The sequence below is a fragment of the Epinephelus lanceolatus genome, chromosome 22 (assembly GCF_041903045.1).
Source record: "Epinephelus lanceolatus isolate andai-2023 chromosome 22, ASM4190304v1, whole genome shotgun sequence".
NCBI classification, from domain to species: Eukaryota; Metazoa; Chordata; class Actinopteri; order Perciformes; family Serranidae; genus Epinephelus; species Epinephelus lanceolatus.
In genome coordinates this window covers 4,188,064-4,209,497 of record NC_135755.1, presented here as the reverse complement: position 1 = coordinate 4,209,497, position 21,434 = coordinate 4,188,064, and the positions used below count along the sequence as shown (strand labels likewise).

The 21,434-nt window shown below is 42.1% G+C and overlaps 1 protein-coding gene across 1 annotated transcript; it reads right to left on the bottom strand.

The window, feature by feature from the left end:
* Positions 1-621: 621 nt before the first annotated feature.
* LOC144459642 (butyrophilin subfamily 3 member A3-like) lies at positions 622-19,879 on the bottom strand. Its single transcript, XM_078164004.1, has 5 exons — positions 19,791-19,879; positions 13,014-13,340; positions 10,180-10,254; positions 6,024-6,149; positions 622-4,733 (listed from the first exon to the last, which is right to left on the bottom strand). The coding sequence occupies exons 1-5, from the start codon at positions 19,864-19,866 to the stop codon at positions 4,648-4,650; spliced, it is 690 nt and encodes a 229-aa protein (XP_078020130.1). The 5' UTR covers positions 19,867-19,879; the 3' UTR covers positions 622-4,647.
* Positions 19,880-21,434: the final 1,555 nt, after the last annotated feature.

Here is a 21,434-nt window from a genome sequence, read left to right as displayed (position 1 = left end):
CTGGCTCCCGGTCCGTTTTCGTATTGATTTTAAACTCATTTTAATTGTTTTTAAAGCCCTCAACAGTCTGGCCCCTCTGTACCTGTCTGAGCTCCTTTTGCGCCACACCCCAACCAGAACCTTAAGGTCTTCGGACCAACTACTTTTGGTGGTGCCAAAAACCAGACTAAAGTCTTGTGGTGACAGAGCCTTCGCAGCGGCTGCCCCCAGGCTCTGGAACAGCCTCCCCCTTCACATTCGATCTTCCCAGTTCCTGGAGACTTTTAAATCCTCCCTAAAAACCTTTCTCTTCCACCTGGCGTATCATTCAGCCTGAGTGCGATAATCTCAAGTTGTTTTTTTAATGTTTGCACTGTTTGCTCTGTTTTCTTATGTTTTCTACATCTATTCTATTTTTATTATTGATGTTGTCTTATCTCTGTACCCACCTATGTGCAGCACTTTGGTCAACTGCTGTCCTTGACAGGCTGGACTTTTGACATGCTTGGGTTATGATAAGGAGCTGAAGAGTGCATTATGTCATTGATATGAGGGTTCTCACAAAGATAAAAGTACAGGGACATGTATGTGTTTATATTAAACACCCGTAAATGACACCAAAACACAGTTGAGACTCTCAGCATAGTTTTTTTATTACTTGACTATTTTCATATCAACATTAACCCGCCAGAGTGGCAGATAGCCATCACTCGCCTAATGGAAAATCTACCTGTATTTGGCACATGGCAGGTTAGAATTTCTGACCCTGCAGAGCCGTTATTATTTATTTATTTTTTTTATTCCAGTTCCCATCATTCATTTGAACAAACTGGCACAAAGAGCTGACTCATTCCCAACCAACACATCACTCGTCTCAAGCATGCACAAGAAGCATACCTACAAGAAACCTACACAGAAAATATACATTTCATAAGTCTGACTGGAATGATATTCATATTAAAAATATAAAAGTTCTATAAAATTAGGTCATATAAATACACTCCAGTAAAAAATACATTCAAATGGAAAGGTCTGTTCACATTAAGAAACAGAGTAAATAAACCCCCAGCCCACTGATGGATTCAGGTCCAAATCTTGACAAGTGTTATAAATATGCATAGTGACCACCCTCTACTGGTTATTGCCGCTGATGTGGTGGCTGGTGGCGTATATGGTAGCAGCCTTCGTAGAGTGGAGGAGTGGCTGGGCGTGTCTTAGCCCATCCTTCCATCTCTGCACATGTTGATACATTCTTATGTTCTAGAGGCATTTTTTGAATTTCAAGGGTAGAGGTCGCCATAACTCTGGGGTTTAGTTACTCTTTAAAGACTCAGACATTCTTGATCATCTCTTTAGCACTTACTGGTATAACTGCATAATAATGAGACATTATGAGACAGTGCTGAAAAAAACACTTTAACCAAACTTAATTGTTTTTGTATCAAGTTCCGGAGAATGCTGGGTGAAATTTCACATTCTTATTATTTAATGGAAACACTGCTCCTACCAATTAATTAGATATGGGAAGGCAAGATGTAACTTTGCAGATATGTTAGGCTAAAAACTTGCAAAATGTAAATGTAAGACTAGTGTGAGAGATGTGTTTGGGGTGCACTGTGTACTGAGGATGGATACCTTCAGGTGTAGATAATGCTGTATGACTACTTTAATAGTGTTTTGCTGTTTGTAATCAGTGTTAAAAACATTTTACATAATGCTATGATGAGTTCACAAAATCTGGAATTCAGAGCAGGGTGACTTGATAAAAAAATATAATGTTTGGATGAAGTGTTACATTTTTTTCACACATGTTCAAGGTGCACTCCAGTGATTCAGTATTGCACTTTCATAATGTCGAAGGTGGGGCTTTAATACTCTGATATGGTTAGTCAGTCCCAACAAGAAATTACACAGCTGTCATCCGCTGCATGGTATAGCATAGACTTAAGCCCAAAACACACCGGTGGCGTCACATGACTGCGGTGTCATTGATGCGAGTCAAGTGCCGTCCCCAACACACAGAAAGCGTCGCGCTGCGGGGCGTCAACCGGAATTGACCTATGGCTAAGTCCCGCCCTCAAACGCGATGAGCCAATCACAGTGTGTATAGCCATTCCCATACACTGGGACATTCTCTGCCTGGACGTCCATTGAAATGCATTACAGGAAGTCAGTTTTGTTCGGTTTTATGAGCTTTTTCAGAGATTTGAAGTTTAAAAATGGTCAAACGGTGTGCATGGGGTACATGCAACTCTGACACAAGGTATCCTGAGAGGCTGGGCGACCAGGTGTATTTTTTACACTTTAAACCACATCTCAAGCGAGAAAAGTGTCTCCTTTGGATGAAGTTGTGTGGTAACGTTAGACCACAACATCAACTCAACGTGAATAAGATTAACAATGATGTCTACATCTGTTCTAAGGTAAGTCAACATTGTGTTTGAGGCAACATATTGTCACTTTGCTGGAAAGAAATATAAAGTTATCTTTAACATCTCTAGCTAACGTTAGCTAAAGTTAGCCTAACGTTAGCTCCTAGCTGCGTTGTTCGTCATGTCACCTTGTTTGCTGGGAGTTCATTAGCCTATTTTGTTCTAGTTTTGTACTTTGGTGATCGTACATCATTGTTAGCTGTTGTCCAAAGGGCTCTTGTTAAGCTAACGTTAACTTCTGGAGCTTAGCTTCATTAACTTATCTGTAATGGCAGAGATAACAAAGGTTGGCAAACGTTATGCTGAATGATTCAGTGTAAATACTGTAGCACCAAACTAACGGAGAGACACTCTTGGTAAAGATGGTAAAAAGGCCGTTATCCTTTTCTCATATTCTGAGCCAAAAACCTTAACTTCAGTGGCACTTTAACTTGTTGTCTTTGATGGTGACGGCAACCAGATGCGGTTCACAAGCGTACACTGTGACCTGTAAATTTTGGCTTGTAATTTAAGCTTTTCATCGACCTTCTCAACAATAAAATGATGAATATATCCCTCCAATGCGTAGTTTAGGCCCTTTTGGTTACTTCTCAATGACATCTGATCGTTATGTCCCCAAAAATCATCAGTTGCCTCCTGTGAAATGTCGTGTACCGTGACACCTGCCATAGCGCCGCTCACTGGATGTTGATAGTTTGTCCGAGTGAGTGGAGGGGGCGTGGCTTAGCCATAGGTCAATTCTTTTGCACATTCCACTCTGCTAGGTGGCGGTAATGTGACTAGTTGGTTGCCAACCAACAATTAGAACAAAAGGTGAGGAAGAAGACGCAGGAAAAGAAAGAAACACACAACACAGGATGAGCACGACAACCAGACTATGACGGCACCAATGTGAGTTGCTTATTATCATATGACGATAGATGGCGCAAAAGTTATTCCTCTCTACTCTTCAACAGAACTGCTGCTACAGGAGCTGGGAAGTACAAAATAGGCGTTTGTTTTTTTTTGCTGCAATACCTCAATTGTCCACTGGGAAAATGGGCAGGAAATTGGCCCTTTGGACCAAATACCCATTTCTCTGACAGCCAATTATCCCAAAAACAAACGCCCACGGCTCTGAACTCCTCTTTCCCCCCAAAACACACTCTGAAGTTAGACAACCCAATCACTGTAAATGTTTCTGTAAACAAAAGTACCGTTATATTTGTTGTCAATGCTGTGGTGAATGTTTGGTTAGGTTTAGGCACAAAAAACACTTGGTTGTGTTTGGAAAAAGTCATGTTTTGGCTTAAAACATCCATGTTAGGGGGCACAAAAATCACTGGAAAAGCAGAAACGGGTCAGTGAAAAATACCCAGGTTCTGTTGCTCAAATACTGCTGGGAAAGGGTTGGTAAAAACACCCTGGATCGGTGGCTCAAATAGTGCGTACTGGGAGATTTTTTAGCTGCGAGTAAAATCCTATTTTATTGTGGAGCTGCGGGCAGCGTATTGATTAGCTTGACGCCTTCCTGCTCGTTGTCGCTCTCTCTGTTTATCATGAGACTGCTTCTGTGGAAGAGTGATGCATGATAAACAGTTGGTGAGAGTCCGCCTGCATGCTCACAGTGACATGGCTTACTGCTGGCATCACATGTTGTCACCCCACAGTTATTAACAGCATGGTCAAGCAGTTTTGGTCTGAGCTAGCTGGGACTATTAGCTGACGCTGTGTCAGTTGTTAGCTGCTGCTGCTGCTGCTGCTGTGTTAACTCATGCTGACGGGGGACACACTGAACTGACCATTCACTGGGAGGAGTGTGGATCAAGAGATGGTCCTTCAGTATGTATCTATTTGAAGTCTGCAAAATCTTATTTCATCACAGCATATTTATTAGCAAGCCCCTCATTGCCCTGCTCTTTCTTTCTCTCTCTGAGTTTGTTGGGCTCAGTGTCACTGCACTAAGTTAGTTTGTGTTAACTGGGTAGATGTTAAACTGACTGTTTGACGAGAGGAGAGTGGCTTCAGTGCGGAGTCTGACCTGCTTAAAAAAAAACACTGAATCTTTTAAATATAAAGCTCAAATAAAATGAATAAAGACATAAATAAATAAAGTCCCGCTCCCAACACAGATTTTTAGCTGAGTACTACAACAATGCCCTGAGCTTTAGTGTGTCACTGGAGTGCACTTACAGTATTTTGGTGGTCAAAGAAAGTCAAAGAAAAGTCAAAGAAAAATACTTCAGATGTTCCTGCGTCACACGTTGTCATCTCCTGGAGCCTTTGAGTACTCAATCCTTCTCATCTCTCTTTCACTCATGTTTTGGTTGTTTTGTTCTCTTTCTGTGAAAATATGAGGTGAGAGTAGTTCATGAGGCAGGTAATGAATTCCAAAACATTCACACCCAACTGTTTCAGTATCATGGGCACATCAGTCTCGATCAAACCCTGTTCTATTTTTGACCCTGCAATCAAAGACCAGTGTGCAGTCAATACAAGTTGGTTTTAATTTATGCAGATGATTTGTTTTGTTTTGTACTCTAAAATGGTGTTTTAAAAAATTGGAGAGATTTTAGTCCATCCCTTGACTACATCATTTCATTTTCATTTACCCAAGCACTTTCTTCTGTCTTTTTAAATATTTCATTTACGGGAGAAAATGGTGAAAATGTAGACAAATTCTGCACCTGTGCAGGATCTATTGAGTTTACTGACCACACCTGACAGTGATATTTGTTCAGATCAGAGGTGCAATGAGGTTTGAACGAAAAAAGGTCAGTGAAATAATCACAATCTCTTTAAAGCCACATTGTGTAGGAATTTCTCCCATCTAACATTGAAATCATATATTGCATTCAAACAGATGGCGCACTCTAGCGCCTCACTGTTTCAAATGCGTATTGCAACAACAGTAGCCGCTGTGTACCAAAAAGCTATGATAACACTGATGAAACCATGTCATCTGATACTACATGGAGTATTCATTCAGGCTCCTACACAGACACATGCGATGCGAGTTGACAAACCCCCTCCTCACCATGCTGGCTGTGTTTACAACGTAGGACTGTTGGGGCAGATGTAAATTGAAACAAACCAATCACGTCTTGTCTTTTAACAACTGACAAGTGGCTCAACTTCTCACACCTCATCCCTCTCCTCGCATCACCGCACTTGGCGACAAGGATTCTGTCTCCCATGATGCATATGCATGAGTCTGCATTATGCTCAAAGAGTGGGACTTTGTTATGCTGCAGTAGTGCCGGGGTTGTAGCAAAGCGCCTCTCGCTCCTCTCCTTCGGCTTCTCAGTCACGCAGCGCTGGCCTGGCTCTCAACAAAAATGCTGAAGGTGGGGCTGTATGTCCCTCACTGGTGGATGTATTTTTAAGATGGCGAAACATTATGGAACCCCACAGATGACATACCCGCACAATGTACAAACAAATCCAAAATTCTCCTTTTACGAGAATAAGTCAGATTATTGGTGGAGATAATGATACACCAATGATGACATATTTATGAATGCAGACATCGTTTTTTGCCAATAAACAACTGAAAATGTTACACAATGTCTTTAACAGGAGAGTCAACAGGTTAAGGGTCAATTGTAATAATTTGAGAAATGTAAGACTTACTGGACTTTCTACATTTCCAGATCACCACAGCGATGATGATGATGATGATGATGATGATGATGGGGATGGGGATGACGACACTGGTAAGAGCAGAGGAGGTGTCATTGCCAGTCTTGCCATCACCACCTGAAAGAATGTAGGTGAGATGTTAATGTCAGTGTTTCACTGCAGACTTCTAATGTTTCACTGATCTCTTCTTCTATCCATTTTCCCTACCAGCTTTCAGGATTGGTGCTGCAGCATATTCCTGAATGCTTTTGGCAAGAGGCAGGAAAGCGTGCTCAAGGTGTTTGAGCAACTGTAACCATTCAAGCCACACTGACAGGGTGTGTATTTCTACGGCACCTCAAAATAAATGCTGTTAACAGTGTGTTGGTGGTTTGCTGGTAGCTGCTCTTAAACTAAGAACTTGCTGTGGCTTTTTCTGTTTCAGTCACCACCACACTCACAGATCATTAAAGGAATTCTGAAATCAATCCTTAATTTGACAGGAAGCCATTATAACACATTACTTGTTTGTCATCTGTGACGACCCCTTGCCATGCTCTGGATGGCTCTGTTGCTGGTTCTTGTTTGTTGTTTTGCAGGAGCTGAGAGGAGGCTGACTGAGCCATACCTCCGCTGCCAGTCTCTCTCTCTCAGCCTGAGAATAGCTCTAAGTTCTTCTTCTTTATTATCCATACACACTTCTGTAACGACGGTGTTCATTTGTGGGGCATCAGTTTGTGGTTTGCATATTCAGGCAGGTGAGTGTAATTCTCTTTTCTCACAGTTATGTTTACTGTGGGCAAGTTTTTGAGGCCTCCATTAGAGGAGTTCCTGGAGCATTGTTCGCAGGAGCAGTTTGGGAGGATCGCCAAGCATTTTAAGATGGATGTCAGTGATAAGCCTTTGAAAGAGAATGTGAGGAAACTTTGTTGGAAGTTGTCGTTCTGTGTTGGACACCGGTGGTGTCTCTGCTGAGGCTGAGTTGAGTACTGGGTTCACATTTGAGCAGCACAAAGAGTAATTGTTGTTGCAGATGGAAATTTAAAAACTTGAATTCAAGGAGCAGGTTAAGTTTGGCAAGTGTTTTTGGCGCTGGGGGTGTTTCTGGTGGTTCTCTTGCGTCCTCACAATCGTTTGATGTTGCTAGTAATTTTCTTCAGTTCAGGACCCAGAAACATTTTTCTCACTTTTCAGGCATGTAGCTGAAAGCTGAGACTGGTCTGACTCTGAGTGCAATTTGTTGTTGCAATACATCTTGACAGGAAAGGCCAAGAAGCGTACATAGCACTTAGTATAGCTGAGAGCAGTGTTTATACAATGGTCAAAGCTGCGTTGTTCAAAGAACTTACAGCGACGAAAGCCAACTGTTGCGTCGTCTACGTCGCCTCACGTCGCCCTGTGTCAGTTGCATTTGAACACACTACAAAGACTACATCTGACAGCCAAGTGGCACGTACATTCTGCGCCTGCGTGAGAGGATATAATGCAAAAGGGGAAACCGGAAGTCCCAGGAATGCATGAGATAAACAAAGTTGCAGAGTGAGAGAGTGGTACATCCTGTCAGCCGAGGGGTCTCCTATCTGTGCAGCCGAGCACCACAGCACCTCCACGGACTATTACATCCAGACGGTCCTGGTGTTTCCTCCGCAGGCTCCACTTCACTCAGCTGCCCGACACACACTTTAACCTGAATAACAAACCAGGGCTCGGTGCTCCGGTTGGATCCAAACGGAGAGCCGGGGCTAGCTGGGAAGCTAGCGGAGGCTAACTGGCTGTGCTTCCCTCTGGTCATGCTGCGGCTAACGCTCCACTAGCCGCTCCCAGCTAGCTCCGGTTTGTTATTCAGGTTAAAGTGTGAAGAAGCAGCGGGTCTGTGGGGCAGCTGAGTGAAGTGGAGCCTGAGGAGGAAGCACCGATTAGCCCCGGTTTCACTACAGGCAGATTCACTCGCTACAGGGGCGAGGAAATAAAACCTGAACAGCCAATCAGAGTGATCTTTCTCACCGACAAGCTCCGCTGCCGATTCAACATGCTCAATCGGCCAAAAAGCCGCCAAAGTGCCACCAGTGCGGGACACACCGCAAAAACTAGGGCGACAGACGCTCACCGACGGCCCGACTTTGACCGACGGCCAGCCATCGGCTTGGTGTGTCAGGGCCTTAAGGCTGCGAGGTAACATCAGCTTCTCTCTTCTGTTTAGAAGTGTTGAATATACACCTCACTGATACTTAACAAAACACAGTCTCTGGCTTTAGTTTGATATCTAGTGTCTGCAAAAAATGTTGTGCACATTTCCAAACTGCCATTAGCACTGTTAGCTTGTTAATTATTACATTACAAGAATGCTGCTGTCACACTGAACACCCTACTGAGCCCCACTCAAACTTGATATGGGAAAAAAAGGAATTGAAGAGTATTCATATTAAGCGGACAAATCTGATTGAACTGACCTGATTGTGAATCCGGTACAGCCCTACAGACGTCATTGTACTGGTGGGGCTTTTGATTCATTCATGTCTGCTGCCTTGTTCAGAGTTGGCTGCTACAGCGGATCATATTCTGATGAGGGCAATGGGGTCAAAGGTGTTGTCTGTTCCAGTGCATAAGTTGAAGCTTAGCAGTGGTCTGGTTCAGGATGAGGTGTCATGGGTGTGCGTCCTGCACTGCCGATCCAGGGTGCGACTGTGACTCAGGGAAACTTTCAAACCTTTGTTGAACAGACAGCGCCATCTAGTGGCTTCAGAAAATAAAGAGAGTGTTTCATGAGGCCTCATTTGGCCATCACCAGGTCGGGTGTGCGCTGATGGTCCATTACTGTAGTAACCTCTACTTCCTCTGTTACAGAGATACCTGATGAGAGTGCTGGGGTTTTACCGCTCATGCAGGTACAAGGGCTACAGGCCATAGGGGGCAGAGCCTAAGGTTGAACTGAGTAGCAGAGGAGAGTGAGGCTGTCTCTAGCCCTTTTTAGACAGGAGTTGTGCAAATTTGCAGGAAAGCCCAATCAGTCTTTTTTCAGCATTGGCAGTATAAAAACAAAATCGGGGAGTGCAGCAAAATGCCGCCTGCCTACTTTTGTTTATACAGAATGTGCCTTTTTCGGGGCAATGGGGGGCGTGAGCAAGTAACAAAACGTGTAGCTCAGCGTGTGACGTAAACAGTGACGTGGGAGGGAAGCTGCGGCTGGTCAGTCCTTCGGTGATTCTCTCGTAAGTCGGCCCGTTCTTCACCGTCCCCGTCATCTGACGGTTAATGGCCTCTTCGTTTGCGAGGACAAGGAGGGCGCGCAATTCCTTGTCTCCCCAGTTGCTCATCTTTACAGTGTCTGTCAGGTTTGTGTTTCCCTCTTGCTACTAGCTGCTCGCTAATTCCTGCTATCAGCTGTTTCCTGTTTATCCACCGCCAGTGGCTCGCACGTGCAGCGTCATCAACAGCTCCTCCCACAAGTCTTCAACAGCCCGTCCCATTGTGGAAGGCCGCCTCGGTCTGTTTAAACTAAAAGGGTTCCGCCAATATGTCTACCCTATGAGGCGGAAAATTGGGCACCTCGGATCAACTCGCCAATCCGGCTCTGTGTGTCTAAACACTCACAGCTTGCCGGCAAAACGGCCCAACATTCGTAGAAAATCTGGCAGTGTAAAAGGGGCTTCTGTCTGTCGCTGGTTCTCTGTTGTCTCTACCTGATTTGTAGCTGTCACGGTGGATGTGTTTCTTTGTAGGGATTTCAAAGTTATTACAGAGAATTTGTTCATTCTTCTTCTTCTTCTTCTTAGTGTTACTGACAAAGTGTGTATTGCGCTGAATGGACAGCGTGCAGTGTTCACACGATCAAAGAAGGTAATTGTATGCCGCCAGGAACAGTACACATTTTGTTTTTGTACATAAATCATTGTTCTCATCAGCCAGCTTGTTTGGTCTACTGTTTTTGTCTCAGCTTTTGAGCCGGGCTGTGACAGTTTGAACATTGCATACTGCATTGAATTGAATATAGCTCAAAGGGGAAGTGCAAATGAATTGTTTTTATTTACATTTTACACAGTGTCCCAACTTTTTTGGAATCGAGATTGTAATGAGTTTGATACAGTTATATGCCCACTGCGAATGTTAACTGAAGATAGTCAACACCCAGGCCCTGTACAAATCAAGTTCAACTTAGTATTTGGGTTACCTGTCTGTCCTGAGCCTGAAAAGCTGGAATCATCAGACTTGTTCATGAGTCCAGAAGAGTTGATTTTTTCATTGACTGTTAGAAAAGAAAACAAAAAAGGTATTAAAAAGCGTTCCAATAACTCAGTGCAGGCATTTCAGATGCAGATTCAGATTCAAAATACTTTATTAATCCCCGGGGGGAAATTGTTTTTGTTCCAATGCTCCGCGCAAAGTAGAAATAGAAATACAGCATGAATGGAAACAAGAGATAAAGATGAAGATATAAATAAGATACTAAAATGGACAATTAAATAAATAAAATAAAATATTAAAGTAGACATTGAAATAAAATAAAATAAAATATTAAAGTAGACATTGAAATAAAATAAAATAAAATAAAATATTAAAGTAGACATTAAAATAAAATAAATAATAAAATAGTAAAGTAGACAATCTTAAATATATACAATATACAATGAAATGGTTGTAGCGTTATAAATTAAATAAGAATGAGTAATTATATTATGTGTTTTGTTTTATAAATAGCCAAATGAGTCTGATCATCAGAGGGAGGAGTTGTACAGTTTAATGGCCACAGGTAAGAATGACTTCCTGTGGCACTCAGTGGTGCATTTATTTATTACATCCACTCCTAGGAAAGAAACATTTCTAGGTGCTTAGTTTGTTTCAAGGTGCAACTGACTGCAGATGAAATATGTCTCCTTAAAAATCTAGCCACATTTAGGCAATTCAGGCATTTCTTTTAATTATAAGAGAATTACAATTTACAATCAACAATTTAAGATAAGATAAGATAAACTTTATTGTCCCGCAGGGGAAATTCGTCTTGGGCAGTATAGTGCAAACAGCTGCAATATTCACATACATACATACAATCAACACAGACAAGTTGCCAACATAGTGCGCTGAGTGTGTTACAGTTGCAGACTACTGGTGCAAGAACCATTTGTATGTAAGGTTACAAACAAGGGAACTACAGGTAATGTACTAGCCTATCTCAAAGTGCAAGTGAGTGCATATAAAACAAATAAATAGAGAGGTCAAATAAAAACACCAGTAAACCAGTTAAAATTATATTAAATCAGTTGCGGGACCATAGTGCACATAAGAACAATACTAGATAAGAACAACAATAACCAGACCATTTAGGCATAAATAGCCCTGTGCACATACGGCTCAACCAGGGGGGCATCGCAGGTCCAGCAGGTGAGCGGGCAACCACCTATTAGCATAACTGAGGAGAATTCAGTAATAAGCAATGGTAAACAGTGGGGGGGCAAGGGTGGGGCTAGGGTAGTGGATCCGCAGCAGTAGGCCTCCCCACTACCCTAGTGGGGGGAGGGAGGGGCTCTGCCACGAGAGGTGTTTGTTTGTTTGTTTAATAATAAAATGGAAGTGGGAATAAAGGACAATTTGAACTGGTTGCTCCTACACCTGCTGGCTCTGTAGCGCCTCCCTGATGGCAACAGCTCATACTCCTGAAAGGGAACATGGGAAAGGTCACTCAGGATCTTATTTGCTCCCTTGACAACTGCTCCCTCATATATTGCCTGGAAGGACTGGAAGTGATCATGTTTCCCCACTATCTTCATAGCTGTAGTCACCATTCTCTGAAGTCTGGCCTTACACTGGACTGTGAGGGAGCCGAACCATGCTGCCATGCCGTATCTTATGATACTTGCTAACACAGCGTTATAGAATGTTAACATGATCTCGGTTCGGACCCCAAACAGCCGCAGCCTTCTGAGAAAGTGTAGCCTCTGAGCTAATCTGTTACAGAGGAAATCCACATGATCACTCCAGCATAGGTTATTAGACACCATCAGGCCCAGGTATTTATATGAGGACACTTGTTCAATAACGCAGTTGTCAATGATTACCGGGTCATGAGCTGCAATTTCTTTCGGATCAAAAATCATCTCTTTTGTCTTTTTGGTATTTAACACCAGGAAGTTATTGTCACACCGGATTTTGAAGGTGGCTATCTCACTGAAGTACACAGAGGGGCAGGCATTTACATCCAACAGACTTAAGATGATAGTATCACCTGAAAATTTGATGACATGGTTGTTGGGATGTGAGCTCCTGCATTCGTCAGTGTACAGTGTCAAGAGGACCGGGGAGCTGACGCAGCCCTGGGGCACGCCTGTGCTACACTGCTTCAGGACTGAGAGAGAACTGTTCACCCGAACTTGTTGTGTCCTGGTGACTCGCCGACAACTCGGCACGGGTCTCTCTCCGTCGATGGTCTCGCCACCGTCGTGTAGCTGCCCCGTAGCTGCCCCGTAGCTAACAATGCTAGTTGTCGTTTTTTAGCTCAGGCGTTTGCACACTCAGGCGTCCATGTTGGCTCCCGGCGTGGTGAGAGGGGTACTCCGTCAAAGAAAAACTGACTAGATGTAACAACCAGTCTTCTGTAAACTACATAACACTGTGTACACTACCTGCAGCAGCGACGTCAACATGTCACATAAATTAATTTAAAGGACACAAATAACACACAGCAGCCACAGCACTACAGCCCAATTCAAGACAGCAGCAGACTGTTAAGAGCCTTTGTCCTGTTGCTTCAAGTGGAGCAGCCCACAATGCATTGCTAATTACAGTATCAAACTTTTTTACACAAATGGTGGCTGTAAAATCTTCACACAGCTATGAAGTTTTACATGCAAGGTCACAGAGGGAATGGTTACACAAAGAAAGTATTTCATATCTGCACCATTTGTACATCTGAGTTAATGTCAGGTATCTGTATCCAACAGTGAATTTTTTTGTGCATTTTAGTAAAATAAACTTCATGATGAAAAATGTGATGAGCCTTGGAGAACTTACCAGAGAGGTACGTAAAACAGGAGAGAATTTCTTCTCCAATAACAGAGCAGCGATATCTCCCACTATCAGACATCTGTACTGTGAGGCGCAGTGAACAGTTCCCTTCAGGAAGTTTGTTGTCGAAGAGAGATGTTCTTCCTCTGTACTCCTTCATCTGATCATCAAGTTTCTGTTTTCCTCCGCGTTGTGCATGAACATGGTGATCTGTGTCATTAACAACCCACTCCACTGTCATGTCATTGACATTCATTTGAGGCACAGACAAACACCGTAGAATCACTGTCTTGCCGATTTCTGCGTCCACTGAGGTATCTGGGCACTGTAACACTGGGAGAAACACAGCAAAAAGATTTTGACCCAATTCAGCCTTTGTATCCTCAGCAGCAAAATACAAACACAGTGTACCTGATTTTAAATGCTTTTAAACTTCCATTGCAAACAGTCCAGAGGTCTCATCTCTAAAACGGTGTGTAAGATCTATAATAAAAGTTAATGTTTACACAATACACCATTTACAGCCTTTAAATGGCTTACTTAAAAAATATGTGTACACATGCCAGTGTGCACTTTCCTGTCATTACTCCCAAATCAACTTCGACACATGGATCCAAATCATCAACCTGCAGAGCCAGAGAGCCCCCGCCAACCCACATGCAAACATGCGTATGCTAGGGTCGTAAAATAAGGGACACCTTCCTCATGGCCCCATGCCCAGGGGACACAAATCAAGAGGGGGGTCAGGGGGTCGTTAAAGGACCTCTACTACTCGTAACATGAATGTAAAGGAGAAAAGAGTCAATGACAGTAAAGTTGCATCAGTTATATTAAGGATGAAAACATCAGATCACAGACAGGCAAAATGTTTGGTACATTTGGAAGAAGACAGAGGAGGCTTTATGCAGGAATCCTGAAGTTAAACCTTTGAAGAACTTTTGAAAGAAACTTTTCAGCCTACATTTTAAGACCTCATCACCACTTGGACTTCTAACTGGTTACATCAGCCACACAATTTAACTTCCACTTACTACTGCTAACTTTACACTGACTGTAAGAAAGCACAACTAAACAGTTCCTGATAACTGCTTGGACCACTGTGTCCATGCAACATAATTCAGATAGACGGGGTAGGGACAATGGGATAAGGTGGACATGAAATATACAGTGAGAGATTTAGAGTTAGGCCTTGTTTGTAGGTTTGCCAATATTAGTGATCATGGTATTATTTTGCAGTCCACACTGTGTTGTCTAAAATATTACTATATTCACATTTATAAACTTAATTAGGCTGGCCTAAGTAATTATTTGGTCTATGCCTTACGAATTGTATCATTCTTTGACATTAGCTTACATTTGAGCCATTATTTCCATGTCCTTGATCTTTTGATTTTATCCTGAATTGTGCAGCGGTTTGTAAAGTCTGTTTTAATAAAAAAAAGCTATAAATGAATCGACAATAATCTGTCTGACATTTAATAATGATGATTGAAATATCAGCGCAATGTTTTGCAGGTAGGCCTACATGTGATGATTTAGTGGTACGGGCGCTATTAGCTGTGCATAATAGTCGCGCTTAATGACAGCTGTTCTGTTGGAGACCGTCGCCGATGCAAGACAGTCTTTAAAACTGCACGTCTTCTCTGCCATATTTGTAACAGGTCTAATGAGTGGTGGAGTGGACACAAATATCCATATGCAAACTGATTGAAGGCTGTTTGTGTTCACGTCTCACTGTGCGAGAGTAAACAGAGCTTGTGCATGTGCGCACCCAGCTCCTCAATGACTTAGATAAAACAGAATCGGGACGATCCTGTAATAAACGGGTCGGGTGGCAACCTCGGTGGAACAAGCCACGATACAGTCAGTGTATTCGATGTGTCACCAACCCCGTCCCCTACCCACTCCTAATGTGGATATATGGCTCATTCATTCTGAGGTCACACAGTGTCTTGCACTAAACTTATAACACTGCAGTCTCGAGGAGGCTTCAGACGCAAGATGGTGTTTTCAAACAGTCACTTAAGTTTTCCACCTTCACTCTCTCAGGGCTCTCAGGCTTTGATCTCAGTTCAGAGTGAGATTTTTGGTGGGTGGCGAATTTCAAATAAGTCATCAACCGTCTATATGTGTTTAAAATTGCTGTTGAAATTAGCAAGGATTCTTTTTCACCCAGTCACCGACGCTCCGTTTATAAGGGTTCTGTTGGCTGAAGCTGACATGCGGTCTTGTCAGACTGTTAGGTAACAGCTGATATTCCCCAAGATAAGCTCTCACTGTTTTCCTTTTGTGCAACAAGTAATGGCCCCGTTTCCCAGTTACAGAGTAGGAGCTGCAACTGCAAAGGCTCGATCTCCTCTAGTATTTAAGAGTGAACGAGGAACATCCAAGACCATCTGATTCGCTGTAGGGCTGTAGTCTCCTGGTCGACTAGTCGATTATTTGGTCGCTATGCTCTTGTCCGACCAAATTCTCATTGGTTGAATAATCGCCTTGTTACTTTCATAAGGAGAAAAGTGCTACATCAACAGCTTTCCAGGATTAATCCATTATTTCCTGCGGCGGGGGGACAGGCTAAGTTACCTGTGAATATGGGGGTGTTTTCAAAGCACCCCTGTTGTTGAAAGAAAGTTGAACTCGACCACCCTACGCTAACTGTCGTGGTGACGCAGACCTCCTGTCAGTTTCTGTAAGGTGACACCATTTCCCTCAGTGGAAATGAAGCTTGTATTTACTTGTATTTCAAAGATAAACAATAAATTGTGGAGACAGTAAAGCCTCCACTAAAAGTCCTGTGTGTGATTTATCCTTCAGGGATTTATACTTCGGGATTTATCCTGGCTTCATATGAGCAGAGGAAATCTCTGCTCGTCGCTAGGCTAATGTATATCATGTAAAATGCCATAGGCTGGCGCTAATAACGTTAGCATGTTGTATTTGCTTGGGAAATGTGTTTACTATAAGACAGTTGTTTTGTCGGCTTTAGTCGACCAAGATTTTCTTTGGTTGACTACAGCCCTAATTCGCTGATCTGAGGGCTCTGGAGGGCCGATGCAACTCAACAAGGCCAGATAGGTGTTCCGAAGCCAGCCCATTCAGAAACAAATAAAAGAATCTTAAAATCAATCCTGTACCTAACCGGAAGCCGTATCTTTGTCCCAGTTAGGGCTCATTTATGCTCCCTTTACGTACGAAAATGTATACGTCCGTTTCAAACGATGTTACCGTCACTGCCCACATACTTCCATGCGCCCTTTACGTTGGCATGGATGTTAACCAATATATCCACCAGGAGGCAGCCCAGCGTCAAAAGTTTATGACAACAACAAACTCAAAAACAAACATGGCGACTGTGGAGGAGATATTGATAATGTACCTCTTGCATAAAAGACAAAAACAGAGGCAGCGTTGTAGGAGGCGGTGGTCGGTGAGGCGTTAACATCGCGACTGGAGGACGGAGAATTCTTTTCTCTAGTACTGCCGATGAGGGAAATTGAATTGTTATTTCTTCTTCGTGTCTCACTAGAGCTATGTATCGGGTAGTGACAGCAACACTGCCCCCACGGTTCCCGGTGGTACTGCTCTGTTTGGCCCGTATCTGTAAGCTTTATGGAAACATGCAGAAATATGGACGAAATGAACGCAGAGCACGGACAGAAGGTTCCGTCTGTATCTGGATCCGTATTTTACGTTGAGCATAAATGAACCTTTAGGAGACAAGCTGCTGCATTTTGAACAAGCTGCAGGCGGTAACAATTTAAACCAACTTAAAACAGTGCCTTTTATACCTACACAATGCTCTAGGCGTGACAGGAGAATTGTGTGATCCACTGTGTCAAACGCCACTGTTAGGTCATGAAGAATTAAAATGGCACAGTTACCAGAATCTAGGTTTAACAAAAGATCATTAAAAACTTTTAAAAGAGCAGTTTCAGTGCTGTGAGGAGGCTTAAAACCAGACTGAAACCGTTCACAAATGTTGGCCCCTTTTAAAAATTCTTGGAGTTGGTTAAAAACGACTTTCTCTAAAACCTTGGAAATAAAAGGAAGTCTGGAAATTGGCCTGAAATTAGCCAATACCGAGGGATCCAAATTTTTCTTTTTCAGAAGAGGCTGCACCGTGGCATGTTTAAAGGAGGATGGAACACATTCAGAGACACATATTTATAAGTTTTAAAATAAAAGACTCAACTGACCTGAAAACTTTAAACAAACGGGATGGAATACTGTCAGTTGGGCAGTTAGCAGGGCGTAAGTGTTCAACTACTTCAGTGAGTTGAGAGAGTGAAACAGGCTCAAACTGGTGAAAAATAGCTGAGCTTGCTGTGGGAACTGAGGGGTCCTGAGCAGACTGAGGGAGCGGAGATCTAAGTGCAGAAATCCTATTAATAAAAAATTGCAGAAAATCCTCGCACAGAGAAGAAGAAGGCTCAATACAGACAGCATCACAAGGATTCACCAGTGAGTCAAATACAATAAAAAGAACCTGCTTGTGAGCATTTGTGGAAACAAGTGAGGAAATATATTCAGTTTTAGCAGCTCATTGAGCCAAGGCTCAGTCTGTGGCTTTTTTGCGCTTTAAAGTCAGGGGCGCAATGGAGTCTAAAATCTCAGTAGGCCTACAGAGTGAGTCAAACATCGTCATACAGAAATCCACACTGAGGACACCAAAGTCATCCAGAGAATATAGGAGAGTCTTTAAAAGCAGTGGAAAACTGCAGAGGAGTTGAAGAATTAAAAACACGGAGGGCGCAGAGAGAAGGAGAATAAGACTGGTAGATGGTCAGAGAAGGGTGTGTGGCAGATTTCATCTGTACATTCAATCCATATGACAACACAAGGTCAAGTATGTGGCCTTTTCATGCGTCGGCTCCGAAACAGACTGCGTGAGATTAAAAGAGTCCATGAGATTCAGAAAGGCCCAGGACCAGTGTTGCCAGATCTCGCGAGACAAATAAGCAACCAGACCTGTGAAAACAAGCCCAAAACAAGCGACTTTTTCTACGGAGCCCCCCTAGGTTCCGGGGAGAGAAAAATAAACTGTGTGCATGGTTTTACAGTCCGTGGGGACGGATTTTAAACTGTGGGTACAGATTGTCAATATACATCCATGTGGACAGATTGGTAAACTGCGCAGTTTTGCAAAACTGTACCCACGGTACACAGTTTATTTATTTTTCTCCCCCCTGAGCTTCAGGACAATGACCACAAGAGGGAGTTAAACCACCTTTTAATATTATTTATAGGCAGACCAAACGTCCTCTTTTGCCCGGACATGTCTACTTTTCATGTCCCGTCCGGGGCGTCCTGGGGGTTTTTATAAACTGATGATAATGTCTGGTTTTCCGTGTGTTTGTGTGTATGTGTGTGTGTGTGTGTGTGTGTGTGTGTTAGAATGTGGCACGGGCAGTATATTTCTGTCCGAACCTGAACCGAGCCCGACATTACTTATAACCAAAGCACTGAGTTTGTGTCACACAGTGGTTACAGGCTATTTAACAGGCCGGGCGTGCTCTGCGGAGAGGGAGACCTCCGTGTTTGAGAGGGGAGCGGGAGGCGGGAGGTCCGATGCTTCCAGCGAGAGGAGAGGGAGACATAAAACAAAATAAGATAAAATAGGAAAAACCTGTCTCCTTCGTTTATTTTATCTTCAGCGTTTAATCAAGGCGGAGGCGGGCGGCTGGAGGTCCGAGACTTCCAGTGAGGGGAGAGGTAGAAACAAACAGCCAGTGTGTGTCTGTGTGTGTTATGTTCAGGTGTTGTCACGTAAATAACAGCGCCCAAGCAATAAACAGGACAGACAATAGGATTTTATTTATTTTTACACTACATTTTCACTGAAAGCTGACCGAATCCGACCCGAGCCCGAATACTATTTATAGCTACATTTTTGACCAAACCCGGCCGACCCGTCGGGACCCACTGGGCTCGGATCACCACACTCTAGTGTGTGTATATGTCCCTATTGGGGCCTATCTGAGTTTCTGTTTTTGAGAGATATTATTTTGTAATATAACTGAATTTTCTATCCATACATATAAATTTTATATATATAAAAATTATAAGGCATCTTTGAGTAAACTGCGAGTATCATTTAAGTAGGCTATGTCGTGGCCGGCCGAGTGTCCTCTTTTTTGGAAATCAAAATATGGTCACCCTAATTATTTAACATTAGAAAACAGATGGGATATCGAATATAGACTGATGTGCCAGGACCCAGGCTGCGTCCCATACCTGTCCCATCCCATATGCTGCTAAATGACTTTGTATTAATAAAGATTATTTCCTATTACTCCTGGTTCCCTTCTCCTTTCATCATCTGAGACAAGGTATATTACAGTATCTCACCCGGATACAGCAATGCTATTTTCTGATTGGCTGATGGGTAGCTGTGTCTTATTTTTATTGTCTGGAGCATGGCAAGCGCCTGTTGAGCTCTACAGTACCCACAGCATCTTGCAACACGTCTCACTACATATACAGCGATGTAACCTGGTGGGTGTTACCATAATAATGTGTTTATGCGTGAGAAATAGAGTGTGAAAAGGTTAAAATGTGTGTGTCACTCTCAAAGCGTGAGACTTGAGAACCCTGCCCTCTGTTGCTGGACTTTTCTTTTTGACGTTATTCTTGTAATATCATGACCTCTTGTCTCGGTCGCAGAACCCGGTAAAAGACATACACAGCGATCAGGCAAGCAGGCCTAAACATACATTATATATAGTGACATAATCGGAGATGGCAGCACACAAATGTCAAAATTTATTTTCCCGGTGAGCTCACCTGTCTTTGAGACAACGTCCGTGAGTTTTATCCATAAAAAGACCAAGAGAAATCTAAGCAGGACTCCACAGCCCATCCTTATAGTCCACCATGTGCTGAATGCATGAACTTTTTTTTTTGTTTCCGTGTTGTTGTTGGGTTTTTTTGTTTTCTTTTAACAAACTTTATTTCAGAAAACAGTATGTACAAAGCAGACAAGTGCTCAACAAGCAATTCAATCAAGGGGTACAAGAAAACAATTCAAGATCAAATGCAGTAATAGAAACGTAAAATTTAAGAACAAAATAAATAAATAAAAAATGGGACTCACATATAAAATGCATTAAAAACTAAAATTCATCATTGCAAAAGGAAAAAGGTTACATTCTTCTTCTTCAAAGAGTTCTCTATATATATTGACAGTTTTGATACTTTTTGTTGTATTAATAAAATCTAGCATTTTAATATATTCAACAAATTCCAGTGAATATCTGATGAAATTAGGGGTTACTTTCAAGAATCTACATTTGTGGATATGAAATTTACCAAACAAAATCAGTAAATTAACAATAAATTCTGTTTTATCATTCTTGTGGTCAAAATAAACAATGACACTTTTACAATCAATTTTGATAATATTTTTAGTTTTACACAGTATATATCTCTCAATCTGAGACCAGAAGTTAAGTGAGTATGAACACTGATAAAATAAATGGGATATGGATTCAACCTCATTATTACAGAAGGTACATTTATTTTCAGTGTCTAAAAATTTGGATAGGTAAGAATTAGTTACATATATATTGTGTAAAATTTTGATGTGCACTTGTTTAATTTTATTGTTAATGCAGAATTTGTATGGTAAAAGCCAAGCTCTCTGCCAGTCAATGTCAGTAAAGTTGTTGTTCCAAAAAGCTTTCCCTCTGGGATTAATTTTCCTTTTTTCATAGAGTGCATTACGTATGTGTTTATTGTTACACTTACGACCCATAAAATCTAGACCATTTACAAATAACAGAGATTCTATCCTTAGTACTTCTTGGAATTGTAGGTGACACTTCACTAGGTGAGACAGGCCGTCAGGAATAGCTTTTATCACGGAGATAAATTCTTTACTTGGTACAGGAAAGGATTTAATGAGAAGGAAACGCTCATAACTAAGCAATAAACCACTGGTGTCAAATAAATCAGTTACAGATATTATACCTTTGTCAAACCAATTCTGCTTGAAAATAGATTTTTTTCCCCACAGTTATATCACCATTATTCCATATGATGGTTTTGTGTGGGGAAAAGTTATGTGTGTAACACAATTTCCATGCAAGGAGGGCCTGTTGAAAGAATTTAGATAACTGGTAATTGGTAATTTAGAACACTTATAATTACAGGTGAGTAGAAGATGAAGGCCTCCCAGTTTTTTAGCAATATTTTGTGGGATAAAATACCAGATGGAGTTTGGTGTTGTAAGACAATGTTTAATCCACTTTATTTTGAATGTATTGTTTAAGTCAATAAAATTCAATAATTCAAATCCTCCTTCTTTTCTGGGCCCAGAAAGTATATCTTTTTTTTAGGTAATGGTGTCGGTTTTTCCAAACAAAATTAGAAAGTACAGTGTTAATTTCTTTAGCTGTTGAATCTTGGACATACAGAGACAAGGCGGGA

Excerpts from the sequence above, each read along its gene's own strand:
- LOC144459642 (XM_078164004.1), bottom strand. The coding sequence starts at position 19,866 with ATGGGCTGTGGAGTCCTGCTTAGATTTCTCTTGGTCTTTTTATGGATA. Across the intron at positions 13,341-19,790 it reads GGACGTTGTCTCAAAGACAG|TGTTACAGTGCCCAGATACC; the intron begins GTGAGCTCACCG and ends TGTTTCTCCCAG. Across the intron at positions 6,150-10,179 it reads TTCAGGCTCAGGACAGACAG|GTGGTGATGGCAAGACTGGC; the intron begins GTAACCCAAATA and ends ACATTCTTTCAG.